The sequence below is a fragment of the Diceros bicornis genome, chromosome 15 (genome assembly GCF_020826845.1).
Source record: "Diceros bicornis minor isolate mBicDic1 chromosome 15, mDicBic1.mat.cur, whole genome shotgun sequence".
NCBI lineage: Eukaryota > Metazoa > Chordata > Mammalia > Perissodactyla > Rhinocerotidae > Diceros > Diceros bicornis.
In genome coordinates this window covers 22848164-22870620 of record NC_080754.1, presented here as the reverse complement: position 1 = coordinate 22870620, position 22457 = coordinate 22848164, and the positions used below count along the sequence as shown (strand labels likewise).

Below are 22457 nucleotides of genomic sequence, written 5' to 3'. Positions count from 1 at the left end.
AGATATCAGAGGAGAGACAAGAAGAAACTATCCCCTGTCTTTTCCAATTCATTATCCCTTCCCTTAAAAACACATACTTGAAGCAACTTACCCTTTGATTTCATCAAACATTGAATTTCAGAATATTTCAGATATAATTTTATCTATCCTTATTTTCTGCTGGCAACATATATAACTACATTTCAAAATATGTTTGCCAATTTTAAAAAGTGGTTACATTACTTTTTTTTTACCTAATGGTTAAGTAGAGGCACAGAGGAAGACCAATTAATCTCAGTTTGCCAAAAGACACAAAAGTAGAACAGAGGTCATTGAGAAAAATGTATACCCATGTTTGAAGGCTTATATGCTCAGCATAGCACCTCCTTCCCTTTGATACAAAAGGCAGGTAAACAATTCATGGACTTACCCAGATGCATTTGACAACTTGAGTCACTATGTTTCCTTCAGGAGGTGGTTTTCTGTATATTCTGCTTCCCATTGCAAACACAACTGCAGTTGATACACAAAGTTCTTAACTTCTCATTTAGCACATTCAGTATGTCAATGCTAACGACAGACTGCTGAAGTGTAGGAGTGTCTGGTAAATCTCATAAATGAAGGGAACTGACTTCACTTCCTGACTTCAGAGTTATAAAAATTATGGGAGCCAAGAGAAGAATGAAATGGTCATAAGAGAGATAGCTGCTGAGACTTTCCTGTAATCACAGAAATGGAAGTCGTCTCTGAATTCTTACTCTTCTTTCTCCATCTCTACATCTGATATATTACCAACTCTCATTGATCCTTTCTTCAACGTGTTTCCTATCTGCCCCCTCTTTTGTATTGCCACTGCTATGGCTCTTGTTCAGGTACTCACAACTCCTACCCTGGAATATTAAAATGGCCACCAACTAGTTCCTCAATCCCCGGTCTCTTCCTTTGTTTATCTGATGCCAAACTAAAACCTTCTTTCCAGGACCTACCTAATAGTCCAAACTCTTGACATGAAACACCTTCCCAAATTCATTATTACCCTGATGGTTATTATTATCACTAACCATCTATTAAAGGTTTATTATTATATATGAAGTGTTAAGCATTTTATGTACATGAACTGATTAAACCTGACAAAATATGTACTACTCTCTCCATTTTACAAAGGAAGAAATTGAAGATTAAAGAAATTAAGCAATTTGTACAAGGTTACATAGCTAGAAAGTGCCAGAAACTGCATTTTTGACCTGAAGCCTGTCTGACTCAAAAATCTATGCTCTACCAGGGCCAGGACTGGGGTGAGCTGAGTGAGGCACTCCCCTTGAGCACAAACTTTAAGGGAGTGCCAAAAATTCAGTAACCAGGATAAATAGTATCCTTGCCTCACTTTTAAGCTATCCCTTCTCCACCTTACAATCAGAGACACCACTGAAAAATAAAAATCTAACAATCATTCTTCTGTTCAAAATCCTTTTTTTTTTTTTGTGAGGAAGATCAGCCCTGAGCTAACATCCATGCTAATCCTCCTCTTTTTGCTGAGGAAGACAGACTCTGAGCTAACATCTATTGCCAATCCTCCTCCTTTTTTCCCCCCAAAGCCCCAGTATGTAATTGTATGCCATAGTTGCACGTCCTGCTAGTGGCTGTATGTGGGACGTGGCCTCAGCATGGCAGGACAAGCGGTGCCTCGGTACGTGCCCGGGATCTGAACCCGGGCCGCCAGTAGCGGAGCGCGTGCGCTTAACCGCTAAGCCATGGGGGCCGACCCTCAAAATCCTTTTGTAGTTCCCCACTGTCCGCCTGATAAAATTCTAATTCCTTAGTGACTTAAAAGGCCCTTCATTATCTGGTTTCTGTCAATTTCTCCTTTTTATCTTTCTCATTTATGCTCCAGGCAATCTGGATTCCTTTAAGGCCTTTGGATATGTGATACTCTTTCACCTTCTTGTCTTACAGATACCATGTCCTATAGCTGTTTCACTTCCAATCTCTTCCTTGATTAAGTGCAGTTAATCCTTTAGGTCTCACCTTAGATATCATTTCTTTAGGCATACCTTTTCTGAGGTCTCAAAGTCTTAGTCAGACATCCCTCCTATGTGTTCCTATAGCTTTCTCTGTACTTCCCTAGTTGTGATACTGATCATCTTGTATCATAAATTTCTGTTTACTTGTTTGGACTATATAAGTTTTTGAAAGCATGAATTCTGTGGCTGTCTAATTCAGCCCAATCCCTAGCACAGAATTCCCAATTCAACGTGACCCCAAATCCTAGCACAGTATTTGACACATATTACGTTCATTAAATAAATGTTTGTTGAATGAATGAATGAAAAAAAATAAATGAATAAATTAAATTACAGTGAAAGGCCAGAGGATTGAGTTATTTATTAGTATCCAGAAAACTGAAGCAGCTGACTAATAATGACAGCTAACACTTGTTTAGCATTTTGTAATTTATAAACCATTTCACTTACAGCATCTCTTTTGATCTTCATAACTACTCTGATAGGTAAATATTATTATTGTGTAATGATTCAGAGAAGGAGACATAATACTAATCAGTGGAAAACCAGGAAAATATTTGGGGAAATGTTTGGCTTCGAAGGGAGAAGAAAGCAGGGAATGTATTATCACAGCTCTCCTGGAACACATACATTTCCTTGGAATTGGCATTGGAATCTAAGTATTACTATTAGCAACCCCGGGAGAGAATAATCAGACTGAATATTGTGTCTCTGGGCTCTTTTTCCTCAATTGAGCTCTTTATGTGTTTGGACTGGATATCTTCCAGGGGGGTGTCACCCAAAGGCTCAGAGTGAGAACAGGTTTCCAGGTCAATGATTAGAAACAATCATGTCCAAGTTTCCCCTTAGACTGTGCAAACTAAGTAAGATACACATCCCCCTTCCTCTTCCATTACTGGGTTCCTGGTGGTAAAGAGAATGCCACTTGATCAAAGTTGCATCAGTTTCCACCTACTTATCCACCTCCTCCTATTCTCTTTTCTCAAGAACAAAGCTACTTTAAAAGGCTCAAAGGATTAAAAATGTCTTCCAATGGCCAGATAAATAATTATCAGATGAAATAAGCTAGCTTAAGAGAAAGGATTATTTTCTGTGCTTCCTTACATATTGTAGTGTAGAGCAGTGGATTTCAACCTTGACTACACATTAGAATCACCTAGACATTTAAAAAATTATAGGGCCTGGCTCCATGGCTGAGTGGTTAAAGTTCCGTGTGCTCTGCTTCGGTGGCCCAGGTTCACGGGTTCGGATCCCAGGCGCAGACCTACTCCACTCACCAGCCATGCTGTGGCAGTGTCCCACATACAAAAAAATAGAGGAAGACTGGCACGGATGTTAGCTCAGGGCAAATCTTCCTCAGTGGAAAAAAAAAATTATAGATGCTTAGGCCCTATCCTGCAGATATCCTGAGTTAATTGGTCCTACACAGGGCCCTGGGATCAGTCATTTTTAAAGCTCTCCAGGAAACTTCTTATTAGTTATGTAACCATGGGCATTTTTTTTTTTAAGGTTTCTGACTTCATTCAGTTACTTTATCGCCAATGTCTAGGGAAAACCCCTACAATAACACTTACCTAATAGGGTTAGTGTGAGAGGATTGAATGAAACAGTTTGTGTGATGCACTTACACGATGCTTTACATGTAGCAGGCATCAGTGGTTACTAGTTTCCTCTGCCCCACTGCACTTACCAAGAGCTATCACCATAAGCAATCCTGGAACTCCAAAAGCCAATGCGTAGCAGTCTTCCCCAAAACACTTCACATCTCCTAAAGAAAAAAAAAAGTAATCCTGAATCTTGAGTCTTTGATGTTCTATTCCACAAACTCAGGTTTTTGAGGTTGTAGACACAGCCATCCTCTTTCCTCCCATCACCTAATCCATAATCCTTCTTTTGGGCAAGACAAATCAAGATTAAAAGACATTCTCTCAGACTTTCAAGCCTTTATAAAAGGAGAGGATGGATAGCAGGAAGCCTTGAACAGATTTTTGGCTGGCCAGAGTAAAGCCTTAAAAAGGGCCCCTCAGAAAAGATCCTAACCTCTCAGCATGGGTGTGACAAAAGTAGAAATCAAGCTCCCCGCATTGATGGAGAGGTAGAAGACTGAGAAGTATCTAGTCCGTTCTTCTGCCTGAAACAAACAGGACAAATCATCAGTGCAATGTGCCTCATAGCTCCATCCCCACCCTATATTCAGTCTAAGCTGGAGGTACATACACAGAGACAGATTCAGATACTGCCTCCAGGGCATCTGAATATCCTACTAGATATTTTAACACATACCTGGCTGACCCCAAACAACACTTACCCATCTTTCAATACATCTCCAATACAAGCATCTTTAACATTCTTTACCCCTTTACCTGGGCAAAAATGATCATCCTATATACTACACCACTACTGTGTCCTATACATATCTATTCTAATATTAATTTCTTTGCATTAAATGTCTGTTTCTTTCAATAGGTTGAGAGTTCCTTTAGGGCAGAAATCATATCTTATTCATTGCTATAATTCCCACTACCTAGCATAGCATCTGACATATATTACAGACTCAATAAATGTTTATTGATTGAATTAATTAAGTGATTGACTGAGTTAAATAACAGACATTGTGGAACATATGGTAGGAATAGGACTAGAACATAGGACAGTGGAGTAAACTGTTGATCAGGCAGGATAGTTCCCCTAGTGCTTACAGGAAGTCTGCCAGAGAGTATAAAAGGAAGCCTGTGGGCTTAGAAGTGGTTGGTTGAAACTTGGAGGTGGGTTTGTCCCATTACTGAAATATCTTTATGGGGCAGTTACCAAGTAAAGTAATTTTCAAATAAAGTTGCTGATGCTTCATTCATTGAAAACTACTGTGCTTCATTCTGGCACCCCAGATCTTTTCCTAACACATTACAGTCTGTCCTTCCCCATTTTCTATTTATAGTATTTTGCTTCCTCTTCTTAGCGCTATTTAAACCTTATTCCACTCATCTATTTGTATAGTTCATTGTGCACAGAATCACACTTGCCTAAGTTTGCTTATTTCTCCAAAGTCAGCAAGCAGTTATTATTTATGGACTGCCACACAGTTAAAGAATATAAAATGATAACTCAAAAGGTCTGAAGGGTAAGAGAAACACAGGAAGCCAGAACAGAGAGAGAAAAACCAGAAACATGATAAATAGCTATAGAAGAGGGAATAGATACATGAAGACAGACAAAAAAGAAAACTGAGAGCAAAAAGGAAACCAGGAATGCTGGCTGATCTCACAATAGACTATTTCCCTTGCCTATTTGTCACTGCATCCTCATATGAGCCCATTTTTACCTTATTCATACTGGTTTTTGTTGTTGTTGTTGCTTTTCCCCATTCACAGTGGAAAATGTTTAGGAAAAGAGGGAACGAATATCCAGACAAGTTTATCTATCGAAACTCATTCTGTTTTATTTCAAATGGTCATTTTCCACTTTCACAGAATCTCAAAGCTAGAGATGCTTAAATCATCTCTACACTACTCATCACCTCCCATTCCCAAAGTGCTTACCACATTTCTTCTTAAATACCTCAAGTGAGAATAAACCCACTACCCTCAAACTCTGATTATTTGAAGTGTTTCCTTCCATCAAGCAGAAAGCTAATTTCCTGTAGCTTTTACTCATGGTCTCCAGTTTAATTACTGATGTCCTTCCAATATCTATAGACAGCTATAATACTCTGTTTAATTCTTATCTCATCTAAGCTAAACATCTCCATCTCCTTCAACCTTTCATCATAAGATGTGTCTTTTAGTCCATTCACCACCCTGGTCACTTTCCTTTGAACATGTTTCAGTTTTTCTCTTTTTTATCAATGACCAGTACCCAGCATTGAACACAACTCCTCAGACATGGTCTGACCAGTGGATTACTTCAATCTTGGCAAATGGTTACCTGCCAGATACCTCTTTTAATGCCTGCTCTACATTTTTGAAAATACAGAAATAACAGGACTCTTACATGTTTTTCTTCAAACTGGTCTCCACCAAAAGCTGCCACGCAAGGTTTGATACCTCCTGTCCCCAAAGCTATTAGACTCAGGCCGACCAATGACAGAACTCTGAAATGGAGAGGTGAGGATACTAAACATTTTCATACTAAGAACAACTGTAGAAACTAAATACAGAGCTACAGGAGAAAAAAAAATGTGTAAGAGGGCACCCCCCACACCCTTGTCCCCCCCACTCCACCCCGCCCCCTCCCGCTGGCCCCAGCCCTCTCGCATTTCTACCCTGCAGGCACTTTCCACCTGCCTTCATTCCTAGGAGAGACTCAGGAACACTTACAATCTTTATGACCCTTGAGCCTGTGCCAGAAAGTATGCATTGCATGGAAGATTTTGTGCCTGATGGTTCTATTCACCCCTTGTACGCAACAGATACAAACAGAAACTGAAGGAACTTCAAAGTTAAAGCACTAATTCTCAATCTTATCTTAGTCAAAGGGACACTTCAATAGAAAGACCTTATGAACTCTTTTCCTATATATCCTTACTAACCACAAAACAAAATTTTAAAATTCATCTTCATTAATAGGAGAAGTGTCACTGATTTTTGGTTGGACACCAATAAGGAGGTATCTTATGTTTATTAAATTTCAAACAAAATTCTTAACTCAAAGGATAAATATATGTATAGGCACATTATAAACATGAATATGTATGACCTGCTTCTTGAACAACTGTAATCCTCTCTACTGACTGAACAGACAGACATCAGAATCTATCAAATGTCTCCGGCCCCATAAACATCAATAGCCTAAGTAAAGAGAGATAGAGCAATTGGAATACATGGAACTACACATAAATGGAAATAATCCAAGCTTTGAGTATAACTTCTACAATGTATTTATAAGGAAATATTATAGATGGTTTTTTAACCCCAGTAAAGTACAGATGCATGGATGGGTGAATAGATGAGGGAATGTGGGGGGCATATAAGTTTTAATGATTGTTTTCAAGCATATGAAGAGTTTTTATGAAGAGGATACTAACTAGCCTTTCTATAAGTCCCTAAATGTTTAATAAAAACAAGTAAGCTCAGATAAAGTAGGAAAGAGTTCAACTGGTCATAAAAAATTTTTGTTCTTAACCAATTTGGTAATAAAACAGTAGGTTGGAAAATAAAGGGACATCTTTGGTAAGAAAATAGAAAATCATCTGTACTGAAAGCATGAGACGTTTACCTGTCTAATAGAAGAAAAATCATTCAGTTTATTCCATGATTTTACTCACGTGTGTACCATGTGTCCCCCCAGTATTGGTAAGGCACCCAAGGACTTGATCACATGGCCAAGCACATACACCAAGGAGAGATAGATGATTGTCCTGTTGAGAGAGTTAAATCGGTCAGTCTACAAACAGAATTCAGAAACTTGAGTAATACAGACTCAGAGTTCCTACTGTTCTCAGTGCCAGGATAAATGGAGTATGAGGAAGAAGGGGTGGAGGAGGAAAGCATTACCTGAGAAATGCAAATAGAAATAATAATGGTGAACGAAGTAGACAGACTAGATAAAAAGAAAGCAACTCTTTACCCTGTAGTGTCAGAGGTAATGGACATTCCCTTCAAGATCCTTTCTCATATCTGACCTCTCCTTTACCCCCATTTACCCTACACATACACAGAGCATCCCGGCTCTTGTAGAGATATGACAAGACCAGGATGGATTTGTAGTGACTGGTGATGTTTTAAATTAGGAGAAACAGAAGAACAGGATGCTTTGACTTGAGGTGTTTTTCTCAAGGAATGTCTTTGGCTCTAGAAATTGATAGGGGTCAAAGAACAACTCTAAGTAAACAGGAAAAAAGAATGGTTAACACAAAGAACTTTCTCTAAACCCAACCATTGGGATATATAGAGAGGCAAAGGGCTCTCAGTTCAGCATGGTCACTTGAACACTTGGGTTAACTGTAATCTCCACCACAGTTTCCTCATGGACAAGTTACCCAAGGGTAAGAAAGGAGCCAAGGACTTTGAATAGACTGTCCAGTAATAAAGATCGTGCAGTTGGTCAGAACTTCCTGTTGTGTTGTTTTTTTCCAAGAAATATGAATGGCAAATAGGTAGTAGGAAAGTGAAGAAATCCAATAAGAACATATGTAGTGATATACATTATGACTGAAGGTTATCAGAGAAAGGATGGAGATGCAAGAAATCTCAGGATGTAGATTTCTAATTCTAAATGCCTAATCTTCCTAGCTTGGCTCTCCAGGGGAGGAATCTTAGATGGTTTATAATGGCAAGTAGGGGATTAGAAGTTGGGCAACTATGGGCCAGCCCTGGTGGCCTAGGGGTTAAGTTTGGTGCACTCTGCTTTGGCAGCCCAGGTTTGGTTCCCGGGTGTGGACCTACACCACTTGTTTGTCAGTGGCTATGCTGTGGCAGCAGCTCACATACAAAATAGAGGAAGAGTGGGAACAGATGTTAACTCAGGGTGAATCTTCCTCAGCAAAAAAAAAAAGTTGGGTGACTAATCCAGGGCTAATTAACATCAGGGGGAGGGGGCAGGCTTTCCCAAAAGGCCTTGTAGTGTCTTCTAGAGAAAAGTTCTCTTTGTTGGAATAAAAAGAACACAGAAAGAAGAGAACAAAAAGGGACTGAAAAAAATCAAGCTATCATGAACCCACAAGAGACGATCTATGCTAGATCACCAGAGAGAAAAAACAAAAGGAGTCTGAGATGGAGTGATAGAGTCTAAGTAGAGATCAGAGCAATATCAGATTGTTGTACTAAATGAATGAGAGAGTCTAAGTGGCTTAGAAGGAAAATAGGCAACCTTCTAGGTGAAAGACTCAGGGAATTAGTCTAGGATATAAAGAATATAACAGAGGATGCTAATGGCAGGAAACTTTAACAGAAGGAGAAAGAAGTCAAGAGAGACTTCGAAATTCTGCATTTGAAATAGGGTCATTGGGGTCATTGTAATCCCAAGGATAGGACACAGAACTGTTTTAGATAGACTTGATCAATCTTCCATTTGCAAATGAGGAAAGTGAAATCCAGAGAGGTGAAAGGTAATTCCTAAAGTGACATTCTAATTAGTATTAGAGTTAGGTCTAGAACTTCTACTTTCTAACTCATAGCCCAGTGTTCCTTCAGTTTTATCATGAACAAGTTAATGTGGAAAAAGGAAAGGGAAGGGTAAGAAGCTTTAAATTTTATTTCACCACCAGAGCCACTTTTAATTAGAGTTTAGGAACTGAGGAGTATGTAGAGTGATGGCAGAAGAAGAGACTTAGCATGAAGAGGGTCAGCACTTACCTGACAAAAAAGATAGGAGGGGGAAAGGACATGCTACAGACCCACTCAGAGAAAGAGAAGGAAGAAATGTAGAGAGAACAGCCAAAAGCATATTTGGCAATAAACATATTTAAGAGAGTGGTTGTAAGGGATTGCCTAGGTCAAGAGTCCAGACTGATAGGCATGGGTCACAGGGTATAAAAACCAACACTAGGGACTATAACTCTAGTTTTCTCTACTGGACATTCTTGAAAGGGAGTAAGTATGACAATAAGAGCAGAAAGGTAAGTTAGGATGAGATTAGTAGACAATGGGTTAGTCAGCAGAAATTTTTGAGCAGAATAGTAATGTGAACAGGGATTTCTTTTAGGAAGATGAATTGGGCAGTAGTGTATAGACTCAATTGTAAGAAAAGGATAGAAGAAGGAGTGAAAACATTTTAAGTGTCCACTTCAATAGCTCAATTTAGAGGCAATGAAGACCAAAACTAGGGTAATGGCAATTAGTGGCAGTGGGATTCAGTGTTGAAGAGGGGTAAATGTGAGCGATATTATAGAAATAGAATTAGTAGAATTTAATAACTGATTGGACGTGGGGGTATAAGGATGCCAGGAGAAGGAACAGGTTTGGGGAGTGAGGATAAGGTGGAACATCCAGGAGATGAATGCCTATATGCAGTTATAACGCATACTGGAGCTTGAGTGAGAGGTTAGGATGACAGAGTTTGAGGAGCTATATGTATGTAGTTAATATTGACACCATTGGGCTTGCTAAGGGAGAATCTGGAGCAAGAGAAGAGAGTAAAAGATATACCCTAGGGAAATGCCTTCATTCAAGAAAGAGTGAAGTAAACAAAAGGCAAAAGAGAAGCCAAATAAGAAATAATCCAAAAAAGCAAAAGGAAAAGAACCAGAAAATACAATGTTAGAGAAGCCTAGGAAGTTTCAACAGTATAGGAGTAATAAACAGACTGAAATGTTAAAGCAAGTTCAAAGTGAATAAGAATTTAGAAAAGACCACTGGAATTTGTTAACAAAGAGATCATTATCAGTGACCTTGGAAGAGAGGAATTTCAACAGGATAAAAAGATGATTTAGACTATATTTTATTGTACTTACCACAGTCTGCTCTATATCAAAGCTAGCTGAACATGAAGAATGTGAAGCAGGTATTTAGGTCTTATTTATCTCTTTATCCCCTATACTTCTTTGGACAAATAGAAGGTGCTTGATAAACATTTACTGAATTAAACTCAATCAGATTAAACTGAATTTAATTGGATTATATTGCACTGCATTACATTATTCTGCCCTAAGGAGTGATAATGAAGAGTGAGAAAGGAAGGCAACAAATATAGATTATTCTTTTTAAAATTTGGAGATAATGGTAATAAGACAAAGAACATAGGACAAGGAGGGTTAACAATTGTTTTGTTTGTTTATTTAAAGCTATCAGAGATGTGCACCTGCTTCTAGGTGCAGGGTAAGATTGTCTCAGGGAGAATTTGAAGGCAAGAGAGGGGAATATTAAGGGTACAAAGACCCTAGGGACAGCGATCTAGATGATGGAGATACATATGTAAAAATTCATTAAGCTATGTACTTGGATTTGTGTACTTTGCTTTATGTAAGTTATATCTCAATAAAAATAAATTTTAAAAAATTAAAAATACCTCAAAAAGGATTGAGATTGGGGGCACAAGTGGAAGTTGTTAAATTTCCTCTGAAATGGGCAGGAAGCTACCGTTCACCAAATCCCAGAAACTACGCTTCTCCAATTTTAAAGAAAGTCATTTAAAAAACAAATGAACGTACTATGTTTTGTATGTGAATCTTCTATTCCATAACTGAATGAAGACCATGGCTCACACTTTTTATTTTGCACATGGTGTCAACCCCCATCTGGGTGGACTTGGCAACTGATACTACATAAATAGCAAATGCAGATAGATCTCAGCCACCCACTCACCACCCCTCTCTCAAGTCAAGAAACCGTGTTTAGTACTGTGGTGTGGTTGTAGCTATATACTAGGTGCTGATTGACCACTTTAGAACAATGAATATATATAGGCCAAAGAGAGATATAAACCAGCGTTTACTAAAGAAGATTCCTTGGAACATTAGATCCACAAGATATCCTGAAAAAATATTCCATGGTCAAACAAGTTTGGGAAACACTACTTACCATAACATTTTCTTAGAGATTTTACAGTGTGTATTAGCATGTTAAAGGCTAAGAAGTCATGCAGTAAAACTAAAAGTGATTTCCCTAAGAACAGGAACAAGACAAGGATGCCCACTCTCGCCACTCTTATTCAGCATAGTGTTGGAAGTCCTGACCAGAGCAATTAGGCAAGAAAAAGAAATAAAAGTGACCCAAATTGGAAAGACAGAAGTAAAACTGTCACTGTTTGTGGATGACAAGATTTTTTATATAGAAAACTCTAAAGAATCCACCAAAAAAGTATCAGAAATAATAAAAAAATACAGTAAAGTTGCAGGGTATAAAATCAACAAAAATCAGTCCCATTTCTATACACTAACAATGAAATAGCAGAAAGAGAAATCAAGAGTACAATCCCAGGGGCTGGCCAGGTGGCGCAAGTGGTTAAGTGCGCGCCCTCCGCTGCAGCGGCCTGGGGTTCGCTGGTTCGGATCCCGGGCACGCAACGACGCACCGCTTGGCAAGCCATGCTGTGACGGCGTCCTATATAAAGTGGAGGAAGATGGGCATGGATGTTAGCCCAGGGCCAGTCTTCCTCAGCAAAAAAGAGGAGGATTGGGAGATGTTAGGTTAGGGGTGATCTTCCTCACAAAAAAAAAAAAAAAAGAGTACAATCCCATTTACAATTGCAACAAAGGAATAAAATACCTAGGAATAAACTTAACCAAGGAGGTAGAAGACCTGTACACTGAAAACTATAAGGCATTGTTGAAAGAAATTGAAGAAGGCACAAAGAAATGGAAAGATATTCTGTGCTCATGAATTTGAAGAATTAACATAGTTAAAATGTCCATACTACCTAAAGCAATCTACAGATTCAATACAATCCCTATCAAAATCCCAACAACATTTTTCACAGAAATAGAACAAAGAATCCTAAAATTTATATGGAACAACAAAAGACTCCAAATAGCCAAAGCAATTCTGAGAAAAAAGAACAAAGCTGGAGGTATCACACTTCCTGATTTCAAAATATACTACAAAGCTATGATGATCAAACAGCACGCATGGTACTGGCACAAAAACAGACACACAGATCAATGGAACAGAATTGAGAGCCCAGAAATAAACCCACACATTTATGGGCAGCTAATTTTTGACAAAGGAGTCAAGAACATACAATAGAGAAAGGAAAGTCTCTTCAATAAATGGTGTTGGGAAAACTAGACAGCCACATGCAAAAGAATGAAAGTAGACCGCTATCTTACACCATACACAAAAATTAACTCAAAATGGATCAAAGACTTGAATGTAAGACTTGAAAACATAAAACTCCTAGAAGAAAACATTGGCAGTATGCTCTTTTGACATCAATCCTCGGAGCATCTTTTTGAATATGTCTCCTTAGGTAAGGGAAACAAAAGAAAAAATAAACAAATGGGACTACACCAAACTAAAAAGCACAGCACAGCAAAGGAAACCATCAATAAAACACAAAGACAACCATCCATCTGCAAATCATATATCCAATAAGGGGTTAACGTCCAAAATATATAAAGAATTCAAACATCTCAACAACAAAAAAACAACCTGATTAAAAAATAGGCAGAGGATGTGAACAGACATTTTTCCAAAAAAGATATACAGATGGCCAAGAGGCACATGAAAAGATGTCCAGTATCACTAATTATTAGGGAAATGCAAATCAAAACCACAATGAGATATCACCTTACACCTGTCAGAATGGCTATAATTAACAAGACAAGAAATAACAAGTGTTGGAAAGGATGTGGAGCAAAGGGAACCCTCATACACTGCTGGTGGGAATGTAAATTGGTGCAGTCTCTAAGGAAAATAGTATGGAGACTCCTCAAAAAAATTAAAAATAAAACTACCATATGATCCAGCTATTCCACTGCTGGGTATTTATCCAAAGAACATGAAAACACTAGTTAGAAAAGATATATGCAACCTTATGTTCCTTGCAGCATTATTCACAATAGCCAAGACTTGGAAACAACCTAAGCGCCCATTGATGGATGATTGGATAAAGAAGATGTGGTATATACATACAATGGTATACTACTCAGTCATAAAAAAGATGAAATCTTGCCATTTGTGACAATACGCATGGACCTTGTGGGTATTATGCTAAGAGAAATAAGTCAGACAGAGAAAGCCAAATACCGTATGATTTCACTCATGCGGAAAATAGACAAATATATAGATACAGAGAACAAGACTGGTAGTTACCAGAGGGAAAGGTGGTTGGGGGGAGAGCAAAAGGGGTAAAGGGGCACATGGATATGGTGACAGACGGTAACTAGACTTTAGGTGGGGAACATGATGTTTACATAAAATGATGTACACTTGAAATTTATACAATGTTATAAATCAATATCACCTCAATAAATAAATATGAATTAAAAAAAAGGTCATGCAGGGCCGGCCCCGTGGCTTAGCGGTTAAGTGCTTGAGCTCCGCTGCTGGCGTCCCGGGTTCGGATCCCTGGCCCGCACTGACGCACCGCTTCTCTGGCCATGCTGAGGCCGTGTCCCACATACAGCAACTAGAAGGATGTGCAGCTATGACATACAACTATCTACTGGGGCTTTGGGGGAAAAATAAATAAAAAAATTAAAAAACAAAAAAGGTCATGCAGTAAAGAAACCTTTTTAGCTTTGTTCAGTCTAGCATTCCCAAACCTATTTGACCATGAGAGCTTTATTTTCCTACATAACACTCATCATATCCTATACAACCAATTTTCAACAGAACACGCTCTGAGAAATGCTAATTTAGACAAATCCATAGATGACAAGTCTACGAAAAATAACTGGGTGATGAATATCCAAGATCTACCTTTAGCCTAAAAAATAATGTTAAAGGGGACAACGATAACATTATCCCATAAATGTTTCTTGGTGCTATTTTCAGGGACTTGATACTGAACTGAATAGACCATTAGTCTAACTCATGAAAATATTTACTATATTCTTAACAAGGAAACTATAGAAAGAGGTTAGAGAAGAGAAACAGAGATGGTAAGAGAACTGAAAAGAGGGACTCAAGAAGATACTAAAGGAGTTGGGATGACTCAATCTGGAGAAGAGATGGAGAGCACATCAAATTACTACTCTGAAGTCTCTAAAATTATAAACTATCTGGTGGGTAGCAATCTCTATTGCCCTTAAGATCAGAACAGGAATTGGTCTTAAACTACAGAATGGAAGATTAAAATTAGATTTAAGGAAAAAAAAAAACACAAAAAAACTCCTGACTGAAAAGGATGTAAGAATACCGGAAAAACTAATAAGGAAGAGACATAGCCTTTCTGTGTTGTCAGTCTTAGATTCTTGTTTGTCATGGATGACATAAGAATGTTCCTCCTTGGAAGCAAGAGGCTAGAAGTGATAACCTCTGCACAATTAATCTGCGAAGCTTCCCATCTTCCTTACTTGAATTTTCCCAACCATGAGTCAGCAATGGCTGCTCCCAGGATGGGAGTGAAATAACAGAGGCTGCTGAAGGCGTGGTATACAGATGTGGAGGTGTCTTCATTCCAGTGCAGGAAATACAGGAAATACAGGGTCAATACAGCTGAGGCGAAAAAAGGGAGACAAAAAAAAAAAAAAAAAAGGCATTAAAGTGACTTATGGAGAAGTACATTTGATCTCTGGTCTTTGAAGGTGATCTTGACCTTCAATACTCCCATCGGTGAAGTGACTGAGGGTTGGCTGCCAGGCAGTAGAAGCAGGGCCCATGGGAGTTGTGGGAGTGAATGGGGCTATGCTTAATGTACAAATGCAATACTCCTCCTTTTAGTCTATTTGTACCCATAGCATCATTTAGCCCATTCATGAAGATAACATGGTGCTTCCAATATCCCTTTCTTCTCCTTCCCAGCAACAATATAGTTGATAGATCTCAGGAACAGATATGAAGAGCGGAACTCAGATGATGAGAGTTTTCCCACTTATATTCTCACAGACTGTGTTCTGGTTTCTGGTAGGCCTTTCTGTTCTTGGCCTGTATGAGTTACTAGGTGAAATCCCATGAGGCATTCATTGGCAGTCTTGGCCAAAGGAAAGGATCAATTTGGATGAGGGCAGAAAGAGTGGATAAGGGAAATAAGTGTAAACAGGTTGTTACAAACATGAGGTGAGGGTGAGCAGAGAAAAGTAGGACCCTGGGACACAAAATTACCTTTCATGCCATAATAGGAAAAGCGCTCACAGAATTCATTCACCACAATGAAGGCAATGCTCAGTGGATAGTTGGAGCCACAGATTTTCTGTGAAACAAAAAGGTTTAAGAGTGAGCTGTTTTTCCCTATTTAAACCAGTAGATTGCTCCACAACAGAAAAAATCATTTATTTTAAATCACCATGATAGGTAACGTGAAGCAATGGACCCTACTCTTCATGAAACAGCTATTATCACACTAAAAGTGCTTTCATTGCTGATTTAGGAGTAATAGAAGCTATTTTGAATATAACTTTGTTCCTCATTTATTTAACATGGAACTGCTCAGACATTCCTTGATTGGAGATACCAGGACCTGCTCATCTTCCCACAACTACTAATGAAAAGCCTGGGGCTCTCGGCAAGAGAATAATCATACTTATTTCTAGGAACAGAAAAAAGAGTTGGCCTCTGGAGAACTTGATGTCCAAGCAGTTACATTCAGATGCCGGTATCCTGCTTAGCTTCACTGTGCGGACTAACCTCTCTTGTCCCCATCTGCCCTGTTCACCATGCTGGGAAGAATCCTGGCAATACGATGGCTTCCCATTCAGAGGATGCTGGAGCGGGCAGAGAGCCCACTATAGGTTCCGAAAGGGAAGCTAATTGATCACCTTGACCTTGGGCAGAGAGTTCTTAAATCTTGTAAAATTAAATGTCCACTCTTCCTATGAAAGAGATTCTATAACATTTTCATGCTAATTATATTGGACATTAAAAGGACTATGCTATTTCACACACTATATCAGTCAGAATATAAGGAATATCATGTTTTATTTCAAATTTCTACCCATTACGATAGCCCAACTAACATGAGAGAAGGATGGAGATATCTGTCTTTGGGACAGTCAAATCTTATCATGAGATTTTTATTGCCTCTTATTCAAAAGAAGTATATACACCTTTGTAAGCAGCCTTAAATTCTTTGAGACCAGAAGAGATATAAATAAATGAATAGATAAATAAAGAGAAGCAATAAATTAATGTATTCATTCTTTTCCCCATACGGATATATATATAAAACCTTCTTAAATATTAATATATATTAATGTATGATAAAAACTTGCTTGAAAGACACAATGAACTGAGCTTTCTACCTTCCCAGCTCACAGCTTGAGAACCATGCAACCTGGAGTTTAGTTAGCACACTTTCATTAGTTATGTAACACTATCACTGGCTGTGTTAACATACTGACCCTGGCCATGTCACTACACCTGTCTTTAAGTTTCAGTTCTGTTATTCCAAAGAAACTGCTATCTATAGAATACTACCACCTCTTTGCCCATAGTAAGAACTTGGTAAATACTGGCTATTGTTACTATATCCTCTCCACTTACAGGATTTTGACACAAGGATTAAATGAGACAATGAATTTGGAAGTGCTTTAACAAGTATATAATGTAAAACATTATTATTTCTTCTTTGCTTCTCTGTCCTGTCTCCCGCTGTAAATTGGGACACATAGTAACAGAAACTGGATCTATGCTAAAACTTCTCTTGGTATCCAGCATATACTCTGTGCACAGGGGGAACTAAGGGCTGAGTTTTTATATTGGTAAAGAAAGCACAATCACACACAGTTCTCCAGACAGGAGCGCTTGCCAAGTTTCCCTGGACATTCAAATTGCTTTTTTTTTCACCCCAGAGAAACTCAGAATATACAATGAAATACAGCAAAGTCCTGGATCCGAACTGAAGAACTCTGACTACCTCTTCCTGCTGCTTCCTCTCCTAAGTAAAGGAAACTTCTATTCAGATTTTGTTTTCAGGTTAATCCTAACTCCAAGTAAGAATAGTTTTTAACACCCTTATACAGCTCAGCCTGAAGCTCCAGAGGCCAAGGAGGAGAACCAGAAGAGCAATTCTGTTCCTGTCAGAGGCAGAACTGAATCTGAGGACTCACCGGAGGTGGCTTCTTTGGAAGGCTAGGGGGTCGAGGTGGTACCTCTTCAGTGGAGACAGGTGAAAAAAGAGTTTCTTTGGACTCATTTTTCTGGAAAGGATTCATGGCTGGCTCCTTACTCTCTCTCTCCTCAAGCATTTGGCTTCGGTAGGCAGTTGGGACAGCTGCCAGCCTACTGTGAAAAGGGGGACAGGGAGGGGAAGAGGGGGTGGCTTCAGCAATTAGGTTTAACCCTGTGGGTGTCGGGCTTCAGCAGCTGCGCAGCCCAGAGCAAAGCAGAAAGCTATAGGAAAAGAAAGGGTTCCGTCTCAGAGACTAGTTCAAAAGAATGATTATGTAAAAGGTAGAGCATGGGGAAGTGAGAACAACACATCACAAGGTGGGACCAGTAAATGCTGGAGGATTGCAAGTGAGCACAACATATTTAAGAATACAATGCCTGGAGCATAGATTAAAAAATTGATTTCAGGGTAACAATAGCAGCCAATTATTGAACACCTATTATGGGCAAGTTAATATTTATGTATTACATATATATTATATCTATATAGATATAATGTGTGTGTGTATATATATGTATATATATATGTTCTAATTCTTACTACTATCCCCATTTTACGGGAACTAATGTCCCAAGAGCTTAAGTAAATTGTCGAAAGTCACATGGCTGGTAAATAGCAGATCCAGAATTGCTATGCCATGACAGATGAGCGAGATTAGCATCAGTAATGCCTACGGTCATTATTCAGGTATGGAGGCTATGCAAAGAGAAATGTAGGAATGTAGGGGAATTGAAATGCATTGAAGAGGGAAAGTCATCATAAAATTTAATTTAGTCAGATAGAAAAGATGTTGATTTTGGTTTTCAACATAATAAAGTCCAACTAGAAATATCCTATAAGCAATTAAAGAGGTGGGGCTAAAGAAAATGAGAGAAAGGGCTGGTGATGTACATTTGGGAATCATTCTTCTCCTTTGCTAAATTCATTCCCTGTGTTTTCACTTTCTCACTTCAAGATGAATCTATCATTTCATTAATAAATAAAATTTAATTTGAACAAAAATTATGAATCAGTTATTTTCCAGGTACTATTACAAACAGCAATTTCCTTAATTTTCAGTGGGTGGACTCCCAAATGACTCCAGAAATATACTTAGTCCTTATCAGAGGAGGAACAAGAACAGGCAGGATGATGATAGGTGCATCTCATACAGTATTATTTTTGCTAAGTCAAAGAGGTGAGAGAAGAACAAAAGAGTATGGTGCCCTTTCAGCTGTCAGTCAAAAGAAAAAGGAAAAGAATGGCCAGAGAGCTGTAAGAAAAATGAGGACTAAAACAACAAGGAAGTCAGAAAACAGGAGAATGAATTATTTTATTTGAGAATATGAGAGAGACATTATGACTCATCCCTCACAAACTTCTTACACTACCTATTTCAGTAATTTATTGACAAATAAGGCCAGGATAAACTCTACCCTTTCCTCCTTAAACTCTAACGCAGACTTTGACCATGTCTTCCCAGCTTCTATTACACCCTCATCCCCCCTCTCTCCCATCAATCTTTACCCAAAGAAGAGTCCAGCTTCATTTCTGACTGTGGCATTAATGATTAAGCTGTAGTTATTCTTTCAGGAAGTAATGCCCTTTCTGATCTAGTTTGGTTAGTGACTTTGGATGCAAAACAAATGAACAGTTAGAAGTTACTAGTCAAGATAACCACTAGAGGCACAGACGGCTTGAAGATCTAATTGTCAGTGGCTATCCTTGCTCTGGCCTTATACCTCTAGGATAGCATTTGATCTGGCAGAGCAGATGGAATGGCACCTGCGTGCAATGCACCAATTCATTTGTGTTCATAGGTACCCAAAATACCAAACTTTAGAGTATTGGCATTGGTTCTCTGATACTCCTTTGTTTAGATGAAACTCTTCTTTTGATTACGGCAATACAATGCTAGCATTCATAGAATCAAATATCAGAGATGGAAGAAATCTTAACCTTGTCCTGTGTAAACTAAGCTTCCTTGATGATAAGAGTCATTTAGGATGATATATATTCTAGAGGGATCTATTCTAGAGCCCTTTCTATCATATCAAGATGCTTCTTGGCAACCAATTTTGCCAAGTTGAAATCAGATAGAAGGATGAAAGGGAAAAGATCAAAAAGCAACTCCTAGACAGAAATGAGCAAACCTTTTTCAGAGACAAAATAGATAACGAAAATGGAAGAATCTAAAATATCAGTGTAAGAGTAAAAAATATTTGTGGCCTCAGTGATTATGACAGCAGAAATTGATATTTTACAGTCATGTACAGAAAGGAGACTGAAGCTATAAAATGACAGATACTAATATAGTCAGAAGAGGTAAATATGAAATTAAAAGAGAACACGTGTTTAGCAAGGTGTATGAATGTAAAATCAGCACACAAAAATAAATTGTATTTAAATATCAGCAAAAACAAATAGAACAGGGAATTTTTAAAAAGATACCAGCTATAATAGCATAAAAAATACCTAGGAATAAATCTAACGAAAGATGTTTAAGACCTCAACACTCAACACCATAAAACGTTATTGAAAGAAATTAAAGGATATCTAAATAAATGGAGAGGGATACCATGCTCGTGATTTGGAAAGCTCATATTGTAAAGATGTCAACATTCCCCAAATCAACCTATAGTTTCAACACAAAATCCCAACTGGTTTGTTAGTATAGAAAATGACAAGTTGATTTTCAAGTCATATGGAGATGGAAAACACCAAGACTAACAAAGGCAATCTTGAAGAAAAACAGTGGAAGACTTGCATTACCCAACATAAGACCTATTACAAAGCTACAGTAATTATAACAGAGTGGAATCGACATAAAGATAAATAAGGCAACCAATGGAACAGAACACAGTGCAGGAAAAGATCCACACAAATACTGAGGCATCTTTTGTGACAAAGGTGACACTGCAGTGCAGTGGGGGAAATGATGGTATTTTCAATAAATAAACACCATCCAGATATCCATATGGAAAAAAACTTATTTTAACCCTCATCTTACACCATACATAACCAATTCTATATACCTTGCAGATTTGTTAAAGTTAAAAAAAATAAAGCTTTTAGAGGGAAACATAAGAACATCTTGATGGCTGTGAAATAAGCCACAACTTCTTAAACAAGACATAAAATATGGTAACCATAAAAGAAAAACAATTGATATGTGGGACAATAATAATATTAATAATTTTTGTTCACCAAAAGACACCATTAAGAGTGAAAAGACAACTCACAGAGTGGGAGAAAATATTCATATTATAGATGCCTCTCAAAGGATTTGTGTCCAGACTTTGTCAGTAACTCCAAAAATCAGTAACAAAAGGATGCGTATTCAGGTTGTTTTGAGTTTTTTGCTGTTATAAATAATACTGCAATAATAATCTTCCATACAAGTCACAGGTACCTGTAGGATAAATTTCCAGAAGTGAGACTGCTAAGACAAAAGTATATGTTCTTATAATTCTTGGAACTGCCTATTCATTTCCTTTGCCCATTTTTTTGTTGAGTTGTTTGTCCCCTTCTCATAAGTTTGTAAGAGCTCTTCTATATTATTGATATTAATGCTCTGCAAGCTTCTATGTGGCAAATATTTTTTCTGTTGATTTTGTTTGTGGACTTTTAACATTAAATAAAACTTAAAATGCACAATCTTAAGTGTAAAACTCCATTATTTTTTACATATGTGTAACTCACACAACCATCACCCAAATAAGATAAAAAATATATATATATATTTCTTGCACCCCAGTGCTGGAAGTCCCTCAGAGAGTAATACTCACTGCTTCCCTTCTGTCTCCCAGTCAAACCCTCCTCCCCCAAGATAGTCACTATTCTAACTTATATCACCATAGATTTGTTTCACCTGTTTTGAATTTCACATAAGTGGAATAATACTATTTGTATTCTCTGTGTTTGATTTCTGTTACTCAACACTACATCTGTGAGATTCATCTGTGTTATTGCCTGTAACAAGATTTTTTTTTTCCCATTGTTGGTAGAATGCACTGTACAATTATGCCACAATTTATTTCCCCATTCTTTTGTTGATGGACATTTGGGTTGTTTCCAGTTTTAGGGTTGGCTATTGTCAACTTACTTTAAGCTAGGAACTATGCTTCCCAGAATCATCTTCTCTGTACGGTTCTAGGCCAGAAAAACTTGAGTGAGATTGGAGAGGTGGAAGTGAAGTAGCAGGTATTACTCCAAGTTGTCAAAGACTGGACAGAGGTTATGGTCAAATACCTTGAGCCAATGAGGCTTTGTCCTTTGCTGATGGACCTGTATGTGAAGGGGAGTGTATTCCAAGTTCAGGCTGTTTTCAAGTCTTCCCAGATTTTACTTCTTATCAGGCCTTTTTCAGTATCCTGTGCACATGCATGTGGCCTCAGGGTTGATCAGGAGTGTGTCAATAACTTGAGGCATCGCTGGTCTCTGCTGCACATGTACATAGCCTCAGCCTGAAATATCACTGCCCCAACTAGTATTGCACCCTCAGGCTAGTAGGGCTAAGCTCTTGGCCCACCCCCACTGCCCAGCATTTTTCATTCTTAAGTTCCTTTTTTTTTTTTTTTGGTGAGGAAGACTGGCCCTGAGCTAACATCTATGCCAATCTTCTTCTAGCTTGCATGTGGGATGCTACCACAGCATGGCTTGATGAGCAGTGTGTAGGTCTGCGCCTGGGATCTGAACCCGCAAACCCCAGGGTGCCAAAGCAGAGCAGGTGAATTTAACCACACCACCACCGGGCTGGCCCTTTGAATTCTTAATTTTGATTCATTTCTTAGTAAATTGGAAATTACTAAAGTAATTATTACAGGAATGATATAT

At 38.3% G+C, this 22457-nt stretch overlaps 1 protein-coding gene across 1 annotated transcript in view; it reads right to left on the bottom strand.

The window, feature by feature from the left end:
* Positions 1–17880, bottom strand: part of SLC15A2 (solute carrier family 15 member 2) — a 34439-nt gene extending 16559 nt beyond the window's left edge. The window contains exons 1-8 of the mRNA XM_058555883.1: positions 17581–17880; positions 15638–15725; positions 14890–15031; positions 7261–7353; positions 5988–6087; positions 4041–4131; positions 3691–3768; positions 410–492 (exon numbers count right to left, since the gene is read on the bottom strand). Coding sequence (XP_058411866.1) covers positions 410–492; positions 3691–3768; positions 4041–4131; positions 5988–6087; positions 7261–7353; positions 14890–15031; positions 15638–15725; positions 17581–17718 — 813 coding nt within the window. The 5' untranslated portion in view covers positions 17719–17880. The remainder of the gene's footprint in view (positions 1–409; positions 493–3690; positions 3769–4040; positions 4132–5987; positions 6088–7260; positions 7354–14889; positions 15032–15637; positions 15726–17580) is intronic.
* Positions 17881–22457: the final 4577 nt, after the last annotated feature.